Genomic DNA, 21,305 nt, shown 5'->3' on the forward strand with positions numbered 1-21,305 from the left:
AAATGCAGAATTTGGAAAACTTCAATTTGCTCCCGTTCTCCTTCTAAAATGGGTGGGGAGCTGTGGACCTCCAGATGATGTTAAACTCCAAATCCCATTACCCCAAACTGTTACAGTCAGTGATCAGGGATGATGGGAGTTGCAGTCCAGCATCATATTGCTCGAAAGGTTTTCCCTTTTTTATACCCAGTACAATTGCGAAGAAAAGTAAGTGTGTGGTAACTTCAATTAAGGCTATTGCTACATGTAGTTCCCTTCATTAATATTAATTAAAATTTCAAAGTGTGTATAATCACATATAGTATATACACATCTCTTCCACTGAGAGAAATTGCCAATTTGGCTTCCCACCACAAGAGCCTGCTGTAAAATAGGCATATATGAGTCAATAGGGCGGTCAGATACAAAAGACAGCAGAGTGCCTGCACTTTTAATAGCTGTGTAAAAGAAGGAATTAATTATAGCAGGTACAGTTGGTTGCCCTAGATATACATATGGGCTACACACTCCTATACCACTGCTATGTAAAAAAGGACCATTTTGGAAGTACGGTAGCTGTTACGAGCTACAGAAACCTTAATAAATAAGAAAGGGTTGTTTTTCACCATAGTTCCTGTTCCATCAACCCCTGGATATTATAGCTTTTCCATCCATGTGTTGCAGTGGTCTATTCCAGACCTTAGTGGCACAAGGAGAACTTTTTAACTGTAGCAGACGTGCATGTTCGATAAAACTTGTCACACAACCTGTCTGTTTATCCTCGCCCTGTGTGCCTATACTGGCTCTGGGCCCTTGGAGGAAAACATGGACCATGTGTTCAGAACTTCAGGTGTAAGTTCGCTTCAACAGTAGCCCAGTATGTGATATGGGCAGTATATTGAGTAGATCCTATATCACCTTGGGATTTTGTGGGGAAATCTGCATTCTTCCATTTCAGAATTAAATATTCATCAAGCAGCCTACATTTTTGTTATTCTGCATGGTACGGCCCAGTTCACAGATGATGTTAAAACATTAGTTTAATGCAAAGATTAAATGCTCATTTTTGGCTTACTCCTCATAGTAAGCCACCAGTGATGGTTCTTGCACAGCACTAAGCCAACATCTGGTTTTGTTTAATGGTGGAACAGCACAGCAGCAGTGGGAGAGGAGTAAAATGGACACTCATGAGAATCCTGCCCCAGTATGCTGCTTGTTCACATTAAACAGGTGCTTGTTTCTAACTATGATTTAATGTTATACATGAACTCGGCATGTATGTGTGCATTTTAACAGGTTGTGCTGCTGTTCTCAGGGGTCAGGGGAAGGGGAAGCAGTAAAGAATTGTTTGGAGCTGTATGGTCAGTCAAGTGTGTTGCGTTCAGTCTGAAGTTTGGAATGAGATTAAGCTGGATGCATTGATGGAATGTGTGTCTCTGCTTGGAGGAGAGCGACTTGAATGTCTCGATGCTGCCTATGGGGCTTTCCTGCATCAACCTCTTATCCCTTTTAATTGGTCTGGTCCCACAGCTTGGCTTTGGTCTTGCTCCTTTCACTTCATCAGCCTTCTTTAGAGAATTTTTATTTAAGCTCAAAATTGTTAGAACTATGGTGCATTGAACTTCTTAATTTGGTAAAGGATCTGAACATTTTTAAAGGAATGGTTCTTTGCATGTATGGAAACGTGGCTGTGTTTCATTATGTCATTTTTAGACATAATTTGAGCTGCAGTGCTGACAGTGCCACTCAAAAGGATAAGCAATGCAACACCATTCAGAGAGTTTACTATGAGTTCACATTTTTTATTGTGGAGGTTCCTAATCTATTGATTGTGAAGACAAGGATATTCAGTGTAAACTCCAAAGTTAGGTTTGCACTTAGGTTTTACAGGATTGTCAAGGTTAATTCCTGATCATAAGGCACTATTGAAATCTTGCTCTGTGTTTAAGGGGCGAATGAGCAGCCTGTGTCTTCTCAAATTCACATTCAATTTTAAACATGTTTGTTGCTGCCTTGATAGTGGAACAGAGCAGATATGGGGCTAGGATGTCAGGTGCTGGTGATCCATCTTCAGGGATTACCAGCTCCCATGAGAACAAAGAATAGGGCCATCTTGAGCAGACCTGCCCAGATGTTCCAAGTTCCACTCCTACCCTCCATTAGGCTAATAGACATTAGTCTAGGCTAACAGTAGGGCCTTGTGTAGCTGTACATGCAAAGACTTCCACAAACTCTGGAACCCTGAAATTTATTGCTGGCAGCCATTATGATGATTATGATGAGCTGTTCATAAAATAAAGGTGGTGTTTTAATTCATACGGCAATGAACCAGATACTCAACATAAGAAACAGGAGTTGATTTGATTTGAAATTGCTTCTAAAGAAGGCTTCTTTGCAATAGGCTTGGTATCTTGCATGCTTTTCAAATCTCCTTTACTCTGATGTGCATATTCTTCCTGCGATGCTGCTTGATTGCATAGTGATGCGATTTTAGTGGAACATTACAACAGACAGAACTGTCATACTGTATTTTCCAAAATGGAAAAGTTGATCAGTAGCGGTCTCACAACCATACTGATAGGCTTTCCCCCAGTCTTCATTGGATAGTTGTTGTACTGTCAGTAGAACTACAGGCTTTAGGGCACAAGCTTTGAATATGGTTAAATATTCAGCACACACATATACATGCGTACACCCACACACTCCAGAAACCAGCCAAAGACTATCAGATACTCAAACTATCTAAGAAAAAAACCCTGAGAAAACTCCCCTCGTGTATACAGTAGCACCAAAAGTGGCATGGTACTGTTGAAAATAATAGTTATGACTGTTACTAATTATTAGATTGACGGATTTAAGAATTCTAAAAGTCTTGTTCAGTTGAGTTGCCTTCCTTAGCTGGCTTTGGCAGCAACACTCAATTCAATCAAGTGTTCTGATCAAATTTAGTAGGAGTAAGTGTGGGAGACAGGAAGCCAAGCAAAGGTTTTTACTAATCTCCTGCATTCTTAGGCAGTTTCCTGGTCAAAACCCCCACAGGCATTATAGTTATCTTTTGCTGTCATCCAAAATGGGCCTTCCTAAGTTTTCTTTGAACACACTAAGCTTTTGGGAAGTGCTTCATTCCATTTTAAAATCAGTGGTTATGCCAATAGGTAGGTGTAGAAGTTCAGATCTATAGATGCATTAATGCAGTTAATTTTAAAATACTTATTATTAGGAAATTTGGAATTCAGAACATAAAAGAATGTGATTCTGAATCCAGCTAAAAAGCAAACTTCCTTGATGTGTAATATTAAGGAACCAAGTATCCAAGATATCTTCAATATGGAGCAACTCCAGCTATGCTCATAGGCATTAATTAGCAGTAGAGCGGAGGAGAAAAAACTAGCCCTTCCTCTTTCTGAAGCGCTAAAGATTTTCTGTCATAACAAGATGGTTTTCCAAGACCATGCACTAATCAGAACTGGGCAAGTCCAGGACAGCTTCATTCATTAACACACTGTGTCTGCGTTAATGTTGAAAATTGCGCATATCTAAGAAGATTGATTTTGCAATTTCCTAAAATGAAATTTGGGTACAGAAAAAATGGCAGAAACCATGCCAAGCAAGCAGGATCCAGATCAGTTAATTCTGAATAACATGTGCATGAAATACTCTTGTTTTTTCCTGGCCATGTTCGCATGCCATGTTAAACCATGGTTTAAGCATTATGTGGATAAGCCTTCCTGAGCTCAGAGCGTCAGGCTTCTGCATTTTCCCCCTCCCCTCACTTGTGCGGCAAGGATGAGGACTTCTTCTGTGTTATCTTTGCTGCTTACCATTGCATATGAACCAGAGGTCCTGGTTTAAAACAAACAATACAGTAATTAGTTACACACGCAAACTTCATAATCATGGTTTGAAGTTGACTTGTTCAGAAACTAGTCATGCGAACTGGGCCACAGTGTTTATGGTGAGCTTCTTTATCATTCTTCTTTGCTTCAGACTCAAAAACTATTTTCTGATACGTCAAAGTAGTTCTCCTGTTAAGAATAGTATGTTTGTCCTAAATGTTTAACAGTGTCATTTAAATCCTTTATCGCTGCTGTGCCTATCAGGTATTTTGCTTAAAGAAGGAATATAGTGTTAAGCCTGCACATTTAGGCAAATCTATAGCCATTCATATTATAGTAAACCATGATAAGCCAGTGGGCTGGATAGGTATCTGCATTCATTTCTAATTTCATTTTCTGAATGGAGTAGATGCCATGTGAAAAAGTGGGGGAGTATTCAAATTAACTGTTGCATTGGTCACCCTGAAACCAGCATGACGTCGTAGCAGCCGTGGAGGGTTTGACTTGACAGTCCACAGTTTCATTTCATTAAACCACGCATTGTGCTTGCTGCTAAACAAGTTTGTTCTCGCTAGTCTGCCACTTCCTCAGCTACCTCTTGCTCCTTCCATTCTCTCTCCTCATTTGTGTCTAGATACTAACTGTGCCTCATCCCATTCCCCAAACCAATCCAGGCCCCATGATGCTGGTGACTGCTGTCAACGTGGTGGAAGTGCATGGAACGCGTGGTCCCCACCCTCGGCCCACTCAGTGGATAGACACCACTACCGTGACTTTGTCCGTGACCGCAATGTGAAGAATGCAGGAATGTACAGACAGGCTTTTGGTTCTGGTGTCCAAACCTCTGTGACTGACCTGTAGGACTTTTGACCTTTAGGAAGCCTTGATTGTTCCCTGTGACACCCTGGAACTTTGAAGGACAGGAGAAGACATCTTTTAAAAATAATTAACCTATGTGCTGAAACACCTGAATATGAAGGAATAGCTTTCTAGGTATTTCTCTTTCCACTTAAGAGAAAATACCTTAAGTTTTTTCTTAGTGGAAGAAAGGTTTAAATAGCTTCCTTGGTGGTTGTAACAAAGCTGCATATTCTAACCATAGAAACTATATTTTGTTCTCAAAGTGTTTCAAGTAAGCATAGCTACCATGAGCAGTTTAATTGTGCTTGACATGATCTTTTAACTGTTTTATATTTTTTAAAAATAGAGGAGATGGCAACTGGCAGGTGAAGGCTGCTCCTTTTTAGTTCTTCTGCACTTTTAATAATGTGCCTAACTGGATATTAAATAGAATTATACTTTTGATATTAAAAATAAAAAGCTTTTAAGGAAACCTGAAGGACCTCTAAGTAGGTTGTCTGAGAGTGTCTTTCTGAGATGTTTTGCTTGAATGCAAAAACCTGTTCAATTGTGTTTCCTGGAAAAGCATGTCAGCTTGCCAGTATCCTTATTGGTGTGACCAGTTCAGGTTGTATGATGTAGCTGCATGTGACCAGTTTTCTTCTGCTTCGAAAATGCTAGTTCAACAATGCAGTAACAGCAAAAACAAAGAGGTGCCTCCCTGCAATCTCAGGGGCTGAGAATCATGAGCCATTTACATCTCCTTCATTACTCCCTTATCTTCTTTGGAAGAAAAATTGTTCTGCAGCCTTCCCAGCTTCCCACATGTCAGTTTGAAGTCCATGACATTAGATAATTCATCCCTTAGAGCTTTTCTAATTTGAAGGCACAGGCATCTAGGAGGCTGCAGAGCACTGGAAAAATGTTTACTATAAAGAAAAACACAGAAAACTAAAGCCAGCTTTCAACAATAAACTAAATTCAGTCCTGCACCAACAAAATTCTAAAGAAAAGAGAAGCCTCTTTTGCAAGGGAAGAAAAATTAGGAGGGCACAGATGTTGGCACAGCTCTACTTTACACTGCATAGATGCAATGTTAAACCACCTAGAAGGGTTGTAGAGGGTTTATTTGTAGTCACTCCATTGAAATGTCAGATGATGCATAGCAATGATTGCTCTGGATTAGAGAAGCTTGGAGTTAAACAATAACAAAGCTTAAAAACAAAAGTTGAAAAATAACCAGCTTTATCAAGCTGCACTTCGTTTGTGGTTATTTGCTTAAAGATAAATAAACATTAAAAGGAGTCCAGGGCATCTAAGCCAAGTCAGTTACAAGCCTCACTTTTTGCCAGCCCCTAGAGGTTGCTACCCTGAGCACAGGGCAGGGTTGGATTAGAAAAATGTGTCCCTCTCCCAAATCCTGCTACCCTCTGCCCTCAGTGTTACACTGCCTGTGCGGAGCTCCCTCTTCCATTTTGTTAGGGGGATCTCTACTTATGGAAGCACACAGACAATCCCTAAATGGAGCATTCCAGGAAGGGGGCTGAGCTGACCCAAAATCTTCTGGATCTCAATATGGGCCCGCTGCGATCACTTGATGCTTTTGCCTGCCTTCTGCCCAGGCCAGTTTAAGTGATGTGGCTGTGTACACACTTGCAAACTGCTCATCGTTATGATTGAAAGAGGGAGACATTGTGAAACATAGGAACCTTAGAGGCTACAACACATCATTTCCCCATCCTGAATGGAAGCCTGTGCGCACAGCACAGAATACTTTCTCAACATTTGTTAAGTAGGGTGCATTCTAAACGTACTGTACCTCCCAAGTCTTAAAACCCACCGGCAGCCATCTCTTTGGCGCATACCTCTTTATATGTGTGGATCGGGGCACTAATTCAACCATGGTATTAGAAATGTACTAGAAAAATCACACCTCGTTTTATTTCCTAATATCAGCCAGCCATGGTGGACATGATGAGAAGCAGATATTGTGGTCAGAAGTTCCCTCTCTCACACACACCATTATGGTTAGCATAGCACTTTGTGTATCTTTGCCGGCTACAGGATGTTCTCCTCCCTGTTAACTATACTGTGCATTCTCTTGCGGGGAGAGTGCACTATAGTTTGGGAACCACAGCACTACAAGGTAATGTATTAATCTCCATTTTGTGAAACTCAACGAATGAAATGGAAGTTGAGAACCAGTGAAATCAATAAAGCAGCCTAACTTCTTAGATTGTTTTCTATGGGAGAGCAGCAGTTCTCTTCATCACTTCTTTCCCATTCCACCCTCTGGGTCTCCTCCCTCCCTACTCCCCACCTACATAAAATGTGGCTGAGATCTGCAAGTTATCCACCCCAGACTTGCACAAAGCTTTGGTGAGAATTGCACTAGAGATTTGGGTTGGCATGTCATCAATATTCTGATGACACTTGGCTGCATCTTTTGTGTACATGTTTTGTTTCCAGAGCAGTGGCGTTTCTGAAAATAGTGATTAGTATCAGAACTAAAGTGGATGGGGGCAACCAAACCTAAAGCAGACATAATAGCAGTCCTGTTGCTTAGAGGGTCTGGAAGTATGAGAGTAAGCTGCTCTAGATAATGTTCCAGTCTCTTAGAGATCAGGTTCACAAGTTGCATTTGCTTCTGGATGTCCCAAGTGGTGGGGGTGCTTTTTATCAGCTTTAGTTTGTATACCAGCAATTACTGGTTTTTTCAAGTCCTTTGCCCACAGATTGTATGCCATGTATAGTCTCTGTGCTATTAAAAAGTGGAGAAATTGGGTGGGTGGGACATACAGATGAATTATGCATAATGATCTACAGCAGGTGAGTAGATCTGACATTTGCTGCTGCACTGCAACATGCGCAGGTAAACTGGGTCAAGCAACCATTAAAAATAAAAGTTAAGATGGCAGGGATGCCCACCCATGCCCACCCCTTCCAGTGCATAACCACATCCTTTTTCTTTCCCCACCTTCTGCAGGTTGGAGAATGAGCTTCTGAAACAGGAACCTTTTGTACTATTTGGCTTCCCATAAGATTTAGAACCCTGGATCATCAAAGTTCTAAGTCATGGGGGGAAACTCCATGAGTACAGGATCTCCCTGCTTTAAAAGTTTGCCCTCATGCACCAGAGGGCATAGAGACAGATGGTAGGGAACCTTTGGCCCTCCAGACATTGCTTAACTGCAAGCATGACCAATGACCACAGGTGGTGGGAGCTGGTAGTTCATGAACATCTGAAGAGCCAAAGCTTCCCCACACCAGGGGATAGAGTTTTGAGCCTTCCCTTGCTCTCCTTAGCTGTTTGTTATATGAAGAAACTGAACAGCCAAATAGAGTCAGTGAAGAAGGTTTTTCTTTGATACATGGTAACTTCATGAGATGATCATCATGAAATGTAATCAAAGGTTGCAGTTTTCTCAGTCTAGGTTGGGGGAGGGTATTATAGCAAGGGTGGTGTTTTATCATGTGTATTTGGGAAGAGTGCTGCAGGAAAATGGAAGTGAAAGATGTTACCGCAATAATTATTGTGACATGAAGAGTAAACGAGAAGTGCTGTGTACTAAAGATTGTAAGAAGGATGAACAGAACATTTCCATTCTATTTCTTAGAATTATTGTTGTTGGCATCAGTCTATCTTGAAAGACAATGGAGCGCACCTCTGGCGGCAAAGCCAAACTGCCAGAGAATCACAGCTGTGGCTGTGGCTGCAGTAACTACTGCCTCCTACATTGTTTTTGCTGTGTTAGCAGCACCAAAGTGATCTCTCCAGGGTGCAAGCCTGGGCGGTGTGTATGGACGTCTTGGGACAACATTAATTACATAAGATTGCCATCTGTATCCAGATCTTTTAAAAACAACTGTGAAAAAGCATCTGCATTATTAGCATGCCAGCTTCATTACAGATCAGGAAAAGCGCACATCAGTGGTTGCCAAATTGGAGTGCTTTGTTTAAAAATGCAAATAATCACTTGCTTAGGTGTTCGTGGTTTGCCTAACAGGAAAAGGTGGGTACCACAAGAATGTTCACATTCTAGAAAATAATTGTGTAATATCTGAGAGGGCCTCAGTCATAGATAGCACGGTGTTATGCTATTTATTTAAAGGATTATACTCTGCCTGGAGGAAAAAGCCCTCTCAAGGTAGCTTACAGAAATCTTTAAAAGCACATGCAAATGCCTGACCAATCCATACACTGTGATTTTTTAATTTTATTTTTAATGCTGGGTTGGAGCTTAAGGAGCCCTGCAGTTGTACTTGCATAGCACACAGCAGAAGGAGGGAACCCTTTTTCAGCTTGAACACCATATTTCCTTGTTGGCAACTTTTGGGGGCGCTGCATGGTGGATGGGGCAGAGCCATAGGTGAATGGATATGACCCTTCTCTTTTCTAGTCATGCAGAAGTCAGAGGTTTCTGAGCACTCATCTCTCTATCCAGGCAAGTAAGAGGCATTGTCTCAGTTCAAGGACTTCATTCCAGCAAAGCAAAAGGACTTAGGGAGGGCCTAGATCAAAAACGGTGTGGGTTGTCCTGAGGGCTGCATTAAGAGGCTCCTAGGCCTAAAGTTCCCCACCCTTGCTGCAGAAGCTTGCTTTGAATTGTTTGTGCCTAAAACCTTGTTTCCTTTTCATATCCCATGTAGTGTGCCCCTGATTGTTGATTTACTGGATAACAAGGAATTGTTGGAAACTTGTATTGACAATACTACTGATTTTCCTCCTTCCGGAGGGTCAGCTGAAGCTTTGGAACAAACAGGGCTTGGTTTCACTCCTCTTGGCACAAAGGAGCAACCCTCCGACAAGGCGGATCCTGTTGGTAAGGAAATGCCTGGTAGAATGGGAATTATTGGGACATTTAAAATGCCTGCTTACTTGTCTGTGATACTGCAAAGTATCTGATGTGTATCTGGAAAGTATCTGGAACGCTTTAACGTTCAACAAGAATTGTGATCCTTCCTAACCTCCCAACGTGAGCTTATCTGCAACAGACCGCAGTTCTTAACAAAACAGTAGGATTTCCAGATGCTTCCAGCTGATGCATATGCAATACTCATAAGTATGGTTGCACAGACGATGTTAAAAAAAACAGATAAATTACAGGAAAGTGTAATCCTGGTTTTAATAATTGACAGAAATGACAAAAGATTTTCAAAGCACCATTCCAGTCTTAGGTTGACTTATATCCTATCTCTATTTGAGCAGGTGAGGATGCATCATTGAAACTCAAACGGCTGGAAGCAGAACTCAACCCTTTGCTGGTTTCCCAGTCCAACATAAACATCAACAAACAGGTACTGAGTGTTCATTCCTCCCAAAGTTACTGAGTGTAAAGTTTAGGTTTCAGTGAAATTTGTTACTTTCCTGCTCTTTAGCCCTGCCTATATTCTATTTTTGGGAAACCCCTGTAAAAGCTGAATAGATGCACGTGTGAATCTGATAGAAATTCTCTGGGGTCTTCCTGAATAATCTAGACTGGTTTACAGTCTGAGAGGTAGCAGTTGGCACCATATCTTGTTGGGAATACAGCTCCTTTAATTGAGAACAAATTTCCTCCTAAGACAGACAGCTTCTTGCAGGACAACTTCAGCCCCAAGGAGTCTCCATGCTAGTACATGAGAAACACTCCAGGTTACTGGCTCCCTGACCAAACAGAAGAACCAAGTGCATTTCCATGAGTGATGTGGAGCTGAACATCTGCTCCCACTCTGAGGCCCAGGTCATGTTCTCTAAAATAATTCACATGCAACAATCCGTCTTAGCAGCATCAAGGAAATACTGTATGCGCTGACAAGGTCCACTAGATGCCAGCAATTCATGGGAACGCAGGGGATATTTTTTCATCCCCTGTGTTCATGCACGTCACCATCAGAAACTTTTGGGGTTTCAGCAATTCACAACACACTTTTTTCTTTTGCCTGGTTTGGTGCGGATTTTGGTGCTTTAAGTCTACAAACAAGCATGTTAATGTGACCCTTGTCATCCAGCTGCATGCATACCTTCTGCAACCAACAAACAGATTATATCAATGGGGGAGAGGGAAACTAACATCATATTCCTCCTCCGCTGTTCTTAGAATCAGCTCCAGCACAGAATCTTCTTTCCTCTAGCTAGCAGTGATAATGAAGGGAAGCCTGTGACTAGTTACTCCTCCATCATTCCCAGATCTAGCTAAAACTCAGCAACAGCAGAGAGAATTCTGCATGGCCTTCTAATCATTTAATTGCTGTGAGACCACCGTGGGAGCCAATTTTTGGTTGAAAAGAAGGATGAAAAGGCAATGAGCTAATAAATAATGGGTCTTTTTTGCTCACTCTTTAGTTGCCAGGAGTAGCAGAGCATTGTAGCTTACTGAGAGTATTGAGGTACATGCAGGTCCTCATGGTTGTTTCTGTTTTCTGGGCTATGTTGAAGCACCTCACGAGGAAAAAGTAGTTACTTCTGAATGCTCACGTTTTCCTCAATGGCTTTCATCTGCCTTGTGCACAGTTCATGGCTAGTGTATTATAAAGATTACACAGTCTGTAAGAAGATTAGCCTTGGGGTTCTTTTCTGATGGCTCTTCCTCATAAACAGAAGTAAACACACTGAATCCTGATCAGTGTCTAAGTCTGTTTTTTATTGTGCTTCAGCTTTAAAAGATGAAGAAAACAAGACCTCAAGTGATTAAGGAAATGAAGGTGTCTCAAATGATAACTAAACTAAAAATATGTGGACCCCCATGAGTATAGGTTATTTGTTCAACTTATGTATTCAGTTTATATTAACAAACAAATGCCATATGAATAGAACTAATGATTTTGTGCACGTTGGTACTTGCATAAACTAGGTTCTGTGTTAGGGAGTCTTTCACTGTGATTAAAAATGTGGAGGGTTATAGCTGCGTTTGCATAACTTATGTGTTTTTCAATATCAGACTATCCTATGCAAGGAACTCTTAAATCCAGAACAGATCACCATGTACTTAACCAGTTTTGTTACCATTAAATGGATTCTTTTAAGAGTGCCAAGTTATGTTTTATTTACCTCAGTGAAGGTGCAACTCACTTAAGCTTTATAAATCATCATTTCCTTTGCACCCAGAAGCGCAAAGTAACACAGGAACCCTGTGTTACTCGCTGCCCTTTCAAATGCTTACAAATTGTGAATTTAATGCTCATATAATATACAATAATGCAGATGTGGCCTAACTTAATTGTAGCTTTTAAACTTTTTAGAAAAGTTTTTTTTCAGAAATGCTTGTATGTTTTATTTCATTTTGTACCTTTTTCTATAGGCTGGGGGTGGCTCCACAGCCATTTGTAGCGTCTGTCCCTCACTGCTCAACTTATTTCTTTCCCACACTAACCTTAACCCTCCTTATGTGCAAAATATTCATATAGCAAATAAGCAATTGTACCCGAGGGCTAAAACTTGCTAATTTTCTGGACTTCTCAAAATGGTTTAATATTTTACTATTACTTATGATAGCATAATGTAGGGATAATGCTGAAGTCTTGTGGGAGGACAGACCTTCCAACAAGCTCAGCATCAAGATGAGAACCACAAATCATTGGCTCTCTATTTAGCTGTAGAGGTTTTATCTCACTGCAGTGGGTCCTATAACTTCCCCCCAAATGGAATTCTGAAATACCTTCAGATTCCTTTCATAAACTGATGATGCAAATAGTTTAAAATTCAGTTTGCTTTGCCAGCGTTTATTTTCTTACGTTAGGACAGCAGTGAAATATTTTGTTGGAAAATAATCTCCCTGTTTCATGTTTGAAACTGTAGTATGAATGGCCCTATTCTTACAAGAGAGTTGCTGTTGTTTTTGGCAGCTTGCTGGACTGGAAGCTTGCAGTGTTGGCAGTGCCAAGATCTAGACAATCATGCTGGCACTGAAGGGAGCAATTAATTTCTAAATGCACAGGGATTCCAGTTTCTTGAGTTTCTGGAATGTAGGGAACAATGCAAGCAAAACTTCATTAGTGATTTTTTAAAAAATGGTATTTTGTAAGATAGATACTGAGCAATAGGTGGAAAAAAGTAGCTTGAAAACATGACTAAACTCCATGGAGAAGCACCTCAGAACGACTCTGCTGCTCCTGGGACCAAGTCCGCTCTTCTGAGTCCTGCTTTCTCTCTGGAACCCTTTGTGGTTGAGTTCACTTTTAAGGGCATTCGGGGGGGGGGGGGAAGGTTGTTCTATTGAAATCCAACTCTTGGAAGTTTAAATACAACAGCAGACAGATTAAATAATCTGGACTTTGCTCAGCAACCATTGTGTCTCCAAATCACTATAATTCTGGTTGGAAGGCAGAAAGAAACCAGAGAGGCAAAAAGAATATTGCCTCTCCCCATTTGGACATCAACAAGGAAGAGGAAGGAGAAGAGGAGGGAGCTCATTTGGATAAAATAGTATCTTAACAGGAAATGGATTTTTAATGTGGAGGTAAAATTGGAAAATTACTTTTTGCTACAAGCATTTACAAAGTTTACGGGAATCAAAAATACCCCCCCCTCACCCTGGCCCCAATACCTTTTATTTTGTTTATTTATCAATATTTTATCCCACCTTTACTCCCAAGGAGCTCAAGGCAGCATACGCAGTTCTTTCTCCCTATTTTATCCTCACAACAACCCTTAGGTAGGTTAGCCTGAGAGACTGTGACTGGCCCAAGATCACCCAGTGAGTTTCATGGCTGAGAAAGGATTTAACCCTGGTCTCCCAGGTTCAACACTCTAACCACTATACCACACTCACTCTCTGTGTTTCCCTTTTTATCCCAGTTGTATACCTGCACTGATAAGCATGTGTTAATGAGCACGTGCCCCTCCGATTTAGCTCTGGTTTCTTAATACAGTGTGTGTTCCAAAACATTAGCAAGCAGACCTTGTTCCTAGTCAGAGCTTTTGCAAAATGCTCCAAATTGTATATACTGCTGTTGAAACCACACATCTCTGATTGCACAGGCTTTTCTCCAGTACACTGTATTCAGTCCTGCTTGTCTGTTTGAAGCGTAATTATTTACAGGTTCTGGTTTTGTGACCCCTGTTTGTGTGTCCTCTGTGCTGCTCCCGGTGGCTATTAATCTACCTAGATTCTCCCTAGAGAGACGCTGCTAATTAATGCACCTCTGTCACTTTGTAGCAGGAGGTGGTGAAGCTGACAGAGAAATGTCTCAACAATGCCATTGAGAGCCCAGTGAGTGCCTCTGTACGGCTGCCTCCAGACATCAAGAGCAACATTCTGAAGGCCCAGGCTGAGGCAGTGAACAAGGTAAGTGTTGTAATCCAAGCATTTGCCATTGTGATCAGTAAATGCACATTTCTGCAGTATTTTCTTTGAGTGACTTAGATCTTGCTAATATTCCTTGTGCCTGGTATGCAGATATTTTTTGTGGCTCCAGTTTTTGGAAAGCTAAGAAAATCCTGAGGGTGAAACTAATCTCTGTCGTCTTGCGCCCTCCCACTTTCTGTCTGTGGCTCTCATAGAATATTGATGAGTAGAGCTTTCCATTGTAGATGGCGTGCAAACCTTTTTCTCAGCAAGTGGTGGCTTTTTTTTTTTATTTAGCATGAGAGAACCGTCCTTTGGCCCCTCACACCTTTCCACATGGTAGTGTAGAATTTTTCTTCTTTGCTGCTCCCCTCCTTTCTAAAAGTCTTGCAAAATCTGCAGGTTGGAAGATTTGTTCTTGCTCATTCTTTTTATTTTCCCTCTTGATAAAAAATACCCTCGCAGAATAAAATGTCTATCTGATCTATAGGCTTCACCTGACCGTACTTTGCTTTGGGGCAGAAAGATGTAATTACTGATAACAAAAAGAGCTGTGGAATACCTTTCTTTCTTTATTAAATAAACATTTTGACTGGAGTCGATGATGCGCATTTGCTGTAGTTACAATGTTATATGTTAAAATAGTTTCCTGAAAATCTGATGGTTCAAGCTCTCTGTCCCCTTTTCATAATTGGACCTTATAAGTCACAGATGCTGCCACATAAAAAGTTGCTGCATTCTCTAATTCTCATTTCCAAAGCTGTCAGTTTAATATTACTCAGGAAATTATATTTAACTGTAGGATTCAGAGCCCAACTTGACTTTCAGATCACAAGTGATTGAATACGAATAAGTACTTGGGGTCATACTTGATGTGCTCATGCTGTACAGAAACATCAAAGTGAGATATCTCTGAATGCTAAGCAGGCTACAAGATACAGTATGGTTTTCTATCTCAGTATCTGTTCTGTGCAGCCTGGCTCCCTGCTGGTTTTTAAAGTGTAATAACTTTTGTTAATCAGGGCATTTGGAGATAGCTATGGGGAGTGAGTGATTTGTATCTGCCTGTTTTTGATGCAACTATTTTGACCTTGCTGTGTGGTTGGTGTTTTGTTTTTGTTTTGTTTTTTGTCTTTCTTCCTTTTATTGTGGAGCTTAGTATTATACTTATTTTGTATTGTAAACCACTTTAGAAAGCCTAATAAGATGCAAAGGTGGTGTTTAAATTTTAAAATAAATATGTATTGGTATACGTTGCCCATGTAAAATGGGACTGTTTCAGTTCTGATCATTAGAACTCTATTCTGTTTCCTTTTCACAGTAAACATGTAGCCTGTCCTTGACCTGTTGCAGAGGAATGGCCTTGCTTTTTATAAAATCATAAATCTCTGCAAAATTCTCAGTTTCTGAAGTGTTCTGTTATGTCTCTTTTCTTTCAGGTCATGAGGGAGGACAGCATGTCCGGCAATAAGAACACCAACCTTCAAGATGCTGCTGGCAGGTATAGGCACTGAGGGGGAATTGTGCTGAGGGATTCAGGTATAACTGCGCTCATGGCAGTGTGGGCAGTTTGCTTCAGTTACTCTGTGAATCAAGAAGCCACCTGGGAAAGGTTCCCATAAAATTGGAATTAGCTAGTAGTTTAGAAAGACTACTATTTCTGTTATGAATGCTTAATTTACAAGTAGGCTTGACTGCTTGTCCCTTGAATTTATGAACCCAATGAAAGTGCTTAGCCCTTTAAAGAGAGAGAGAGAGAGATTACTTTTCCTCATTACTAGATAGGGAACCTGAGAGAGGGAGGATATCACCACCTGGCCTGCAGATCAAATGCAAGTATATGGAGGGTAGAGGAATTCCCATGGCTTAGTGTCACTTCTTGGCTGCCCTTCTGAGAGAGGCAGAAAAGGAATTAGTTTCAGTGCACTGGTGTGTGATGTAAATGCCATGGGAAGTCCTGGCACCAGCAACTCTTGGCTTCCCGCAGGCTAAGGATTTGCAAAGATTTCTGTCTGCTAAATTGCTACTAGATTGGGTGCATAAGATCATAAGGTGGAAAGAGAGGTGGAATTCTGCAATTCTCTAATCTTGCACAGCTCCAGTGTAGAATTCAGTATCCTGAGAATGTTCGCTTTAGTTTTAAAATACTCTGTTTCTATCCATTCAGGCTGTGGGGATCTGTTTGAATGCATGTGGGCCATTATATGAGTGTGGCATTTTTATTCCACCTTGCATAGAAAGCTGTCTTATACCAAAACACAGTGTTTTCCTGTGTAGCCTAGTATTACCTATTGTGATTTAACAGCAGCTGCCCAGGGTCTCAGGCTGAGATACCTCCCCTGCTATTGGATTCTTCTAGCTGGAGATGTCAGGAATTCAACCAGAAATCACCTCTATGTGCTCCCACCACCGAGCTGTAGTTTCTCTAAGATGTTCAGGGCGGTGCTACCTTTATTGTCAGAACAATCCTCTGAGGCAGGCTAGGCCAAGCACATGTGACTGGCCCAGGGCCACACAGGAAGCTTCGTCACTAAGAGGAGATGTGTGCTTGGTTTTCCCTGGTCATAATTGAATGCTGCTCAACTCTGCTATACGTATAGCTCTCTCGAATGTGTAATCTTTCCCTCTGTTGTCTAGCAGAAGCGTAAAAAATTACACAAAATAAATTTGTTCCTGGTATATTTATATACAGTCAACTTTATTTCATTTGCTCATACTTACTTCTCCCAGCTTCTAGCAGAATTATGCTTTATTGAAATCGACATTGCACTAAAGCCTTGGGTGCATGGTTGAAAATAGCCTAAAGCAGTGTTTCCCAAATATGGGTCTCCAGCTGCTTTTAGACTACAACTCCCATCATCCCTGACCACTGGTCCTGCCTAGCTAGGAATGTTGGGAGTTGTAGTCCCAACAACAGCTGGAGACCCAAGTTTGAGAAGCACTGGCCTGCACCTTGGCTTTTTATTGCTAATGCAAAGGTTTGTTCACTGGAGAATAGTGGCAAAGGTGGTATGATTTATATATATGAGATCTTAGAATTCCTGTGACATGCTCATAGTCAAACTTTTGGGTCTGGTTTGTTCAGGAGCATTCTTCTGTCTGGAAAAGTTCAGAACAGCCCTCTGAGAGCCCACAGCCCCGTGTTCCAGGAGTCGAGAGAGAGGCTGAAAGTGATTCCTATCTCCAATGCCTTCATTCCGTAAGTCCTCTGGGAAGGGAGTATTCTTAAGGCAGGGAAACAGCAGGAAGATTGCATAGAGATTAAGTCTAGGAAAGAATAAAACAGCTCAGCATTTGAGTGGCTCATTCAGTTAATCCTAGCAATTTCTAGCCAGGTTAGTCATTTTGCTTGTCTGCCAGAAACCCAGGAACAATTAGTATGGTTTATTTATTCACAGTCTAAACAATCAATACCAGAGGAACAGAACTCAACCTCTTAGTGGAGTGCTTCCTCTGGGACACTGTTGCGGTCCATCCAGCCCCATAACAGTGCTACCATCCTATTTATAACACAAAATCAATACGAGAAATAATTTTTAAAGGCATTATAAATTCAGTTTTGCATTTCTTCACAGCCTTTTCAGTTGTGGCACCCAGAATTTGGAGCAACCTTCCATCACTGTATGCTTTAAGAAAAACAATGAAAATAGTTTTATTTCTGTGAGTTTTTTCTGGGAAATTGTTCTTTTTTATGGATTCCACCACATCTACTGCTCTGAAATTTGATTGTAGCTACTCCTGGATTTTTGTTTATTAGCCACCTTTATGCAGAAAAGTGGATAAAAAGCCTTAGGAATAAAATAAAATCTTAAACTCCCTCAGCTTTCTGAAGAGGACCAGTATTGTTTCAGCTGTAGCCCTGCACTACTTAGTAAAGGGCAATATCTAAAGATAAAAAAGATTGTGGTGGTGTGCTTCAGGGCATATTAGAATTGCTTCATTCTAGCTGCATCATTGCTTACTTCCATGGAAACCAATATGCTAATGAAGAGTCTTCGTATCTTTACTAATTGAGTTCTCTCATAGATTCACTGAATACTCTTCTCATGGCTTATGGTTGGAATTATAACCAACTCTGCTGTGCCCCTAATTTGCTCATTTTTTTTTTTGTTTGTTTCTAAACCATTAGTCCTTTATTTAATAACATGGTCCTTGCTGAGTTTGCAAAAGGCAAAGGGTTCCTCTCTGTCCTCCCTTTCCTCCTGCCTTTTTACTGAGTGAGACAAATTTTTACACCCTGTAAACCCAAAGAACGGTCACATCTGAGGTTTCACTGCTGGGAGAAATAGGATCAAGGAATCATTTGCGCATAAGAAGGAATGAAATGATTGAATATGAGAGAATGTAAAAATATAATATCAGTTAAGACAGTTGTATGAAACCACAGTGATTATCAGTCTTTTCATGGCTTCATATGTTAAATAGATCTCTGAAAGCATTGTTGCCATATAGATTGTCCTTTTTGCAAGTGCCTGAGAGTGGACAGAGCTTTTGGCATCCACTTGTCTGGCCATTACTTGGATTCCTGTAAAGGAGTGTGTGCTGAATACTCTGGAATAATGTCTTTTTGCAGCCATCTGTCCACAGCACAATGCATTTTAGGGGGCTTGCCTGAGGCAGCAGGTGCTAAGATGCTATGACAAAAGACTTCAAAGGCACCCTTTGCTCCCAGGCAATAATCTTTTCTTTGCCATGAGGCACAGTGATCATTTGTCATGTCTTCAGATTGTTTGTGAAGAGCAACACTGGTTATTTTGCACATGCTGTGCATGATGGTGGACGTGTTTTCATCTTGCAGGAATGAATTAAATGAGGATAATGCTGCCTCTAGCCCTGAGGATTCTTTGAGTCCTCCTAATCTGGCTCCTACAGAGGAGGCTGCTATTGTAAAGGTATGTTGTATCATTGTGGGGACTAGTGGGTTTTCCTGCATGAGTCAGTAATAATTGCAGCACAGAAGAGTAGGGGCTGCATACAAAACACTTAGTTGTGCATTGAAACATGCAGCAACATTCCTTTTCTAACTGCAGCATTTCTTGATTCACCCAGAGACTTTGGCTTTGTTCAGGTATACCATTAAGCCATAGCTAAACATTACTGTGTGTGTGAACTGTATGCACTCCCCTTCTCATCTCTCTCTTATTCAGGGAAAGCCACAAGAAGATTGGGTGCGTCTGCTTCTGTTTCTAGCTAACTGCAGTTTATTATGTATGAACTCCGGGACAAACCATGGTTCGTGTTATCTATGGTTTATTGAAACAAGTCAACTTCAGATTGTAGCAATTTTGACTTATTTGTTTCAGTAAACCACAGCGCTAATCATCGAACTTCCAATCTCCTCCTCTTGGCTGTGCCAAGGGAAGAGGGTTCAAGCCCAAGGCTTATGCAAGAAACTCATAAGAACATAAGAAGAGCCTGCTGGATCAGACCAAAGTCCCATCTAGTCCAGCATTCTGTTCTTGCAGTGGCCACCCATATGTGTATCAGCAGCCCACAAGCAGGAACGGAGCACAACAGCACTCTCCACACTTGCAATCCCCAGCAAAGAGAGGCATGTTGTATTCTGACAGTGGAAGTGGAAACAATAGCTATTGTGGCTATTAACCATTGGTACCTTTATCCTCCATTGATTTGCCAAATCATTTTAAGCCATCCAAGTTGGTGGCCATCTCTTCCTCTTGTGGGAGCAGATTCCATAGTTTAGCTGTGCACTGCGTGATGTTTAAAATTATGGACAAGCTAGGATTCTGAAAGCCTTCCATAAAAGTCACTATTCTCTCAAACTGAAGTGCTTGTGTATAGGAAACCTTCTTTACATGTGGTTTGAGCTTCCCATTGCATGCAGTTTAGGGTAGCAACAGTGGGATTCTTTGCTACTGTATTTTATTGTTTCAATGGCTTAATGAAAAGTGTATTCTTGTATACCAAACCAACAAATAGGGGAAAAGATTCACAAGCTTCAACCTCACAACTTGCAGCTTTTTCACAAGTGGATGAGATAGTAGGGGGGAAACCAGCAGTTCCACCCGGTGACAGATTGTAATTTAATTAACTTGTGTTTTGCAGAACTCTCCAGAGGACTTAGAGATTTTGTTAACATCACAGGCAGAGAATCTAATTGACTTTACAGAAGCCATGCCTCGGGTAAGAGTGGAAATTAAATGGAACTCAATGATTTCATTGTGCTGTTGATAATTTTAGAAAGAAAACATGATTGATTTATGCTTCCATCATTTGCACACAAGGCATCTGTAGTTCCAGTTGATACTTGTCTAAGCTGGTTTCTCGTGTAATAATTCTCTTCTAAGTGAGCCTTTGGGCTAGTTGAGTTACATTAGAATACTGTACTACATGTTCATGCAAGCAAAATTCTGGACTCTGTGCAAGTCCTGCCTAGGCAGTGATTTTTTTTCTGCCAGCCCATGACCCTCCTTTCTTACTGGTATCTTTAAAACCTTCCTTTGTGCCAAACAAGTATCTGACAGAACAAAATGTCTACACGTGGTGAATGTAAAGAGAGCCATTGAGAATTACATTACATGCAAACCAATGGAAGGAATGAGTCCCACTGCAGCTGGGTGGTTTTGGAATAATTTTCTGATATGAGCTTGCTTCATTTTAAGAAATCTGGTACAACTATTCTGTGATTAGTACTTAGACTAGAACCCACTCTCCTGATTCTCCATGAGTGAAGAAACAAGCCATCTGTCTGCTCTCTTGGCTTCCCTGGGCTCCTTTGGAGAATAGGGTGCCACCATTCATTCATTCATTTCCTTTTCCGCAATGGATTTAAGGCCATGGTTAGTCTCTTCAACCTCAGTGATGTATAGAGAACACGGCTACCTCTTGGGATAGTCTTTCTTCTATCCCTAGGCATTGTGAGGAGGGGGTACCAGTGATACTACCTGTGCTGCTGTTAGCTATGTGATCTCTTTGACGTAATGGGGTGATATAAGAGAGGGAAGAGCAGTGGAGAGCCTTAGGAGAGCAATAGACAAACACTTCCTATGTCTTTCTGTGTTTCTAATATCATTTTTGCTTCTGGGTTTTAGGTGTCTTCACCACCAACAGTTTTGCCCAGGTGGTTGGTGCCAGTAAGTATATTCACTAATTCTTAAAAGTGATATATATGCTTTTATTTTTAAGCATGCATTCAGGTGATTGTTTTAAAAATAACTCGCGTCTAACCAATAGTAACAGTAACTGAACAGTATATTTTAACCTGAATCGTAGAAGTCCCTTTAAAAAAAGAAAAGGCTTTACTATGGTTCTGTGCAAAAAATATCTGAAAACCCATAACTTATATTGCATAGCACTGAAGAGTAAAAACTGCTTTTGCCATTCTCGTTTCATCAGTGTTTCCTTTTAGTGTTTGTGACAGTTA

The 21,305-nt window shown here is 40.9% G+C and overlaps 1 protein-coding gene across 1 annotated transcript in view; it reads left to right on the forward strand.

Moving 5' to 3' along the window:
* Positions 1-21,305, forward strand: part of EPB41L5 (erythrocyte membrane protein band 4.1 like 5) — a 57,584-nt gene that overhangs the window by 31,305 nt on the left and 4,974 nt on the right. The window contains exons 17-24 of the mRNA XM_081006534.1: positions 9,306-9,478; positions 9,865-9,953; positions 13,793-13,921; positions 15,361-15,422; positions 17,007-17,120; positions 18,720-18,813; positions 19,988-20,065; positions 20,974-21,015. Of these exons, the coding sequence (XP_080862660.1) occupies positions 9,306-9,478; positions 9,865-9,953; positions 13,793-13,921; positions 15,361-15,422; positions 17,007-17,120; positions 18,720-18,813; positions 19,988-20,065; positions 20,974-21,015 (781 nt within the window). The remainder of the gene's footprint in view (positions 1-9,305; positions 9,479-9,864; positions 9,954-13,792; positions 13,922-15,360; positions 15,423-17,006; positions 17,121-18,719; positions 18,814-19,987; positions 20,066-20,973; positions 21,016-21,305) is intronic.

This window comes from Podarcis pityusensis (assembly GCF_964106645.2).
Source record: "Podarcis pityusensis genome assembly, chromosome: 1".
Lineage (NCBI taxonomy): Eukaryota > Metazoa > Chordata > Lepidosauria > Squamata > Lacertidae > Podarcis > Podarcis pityusensis.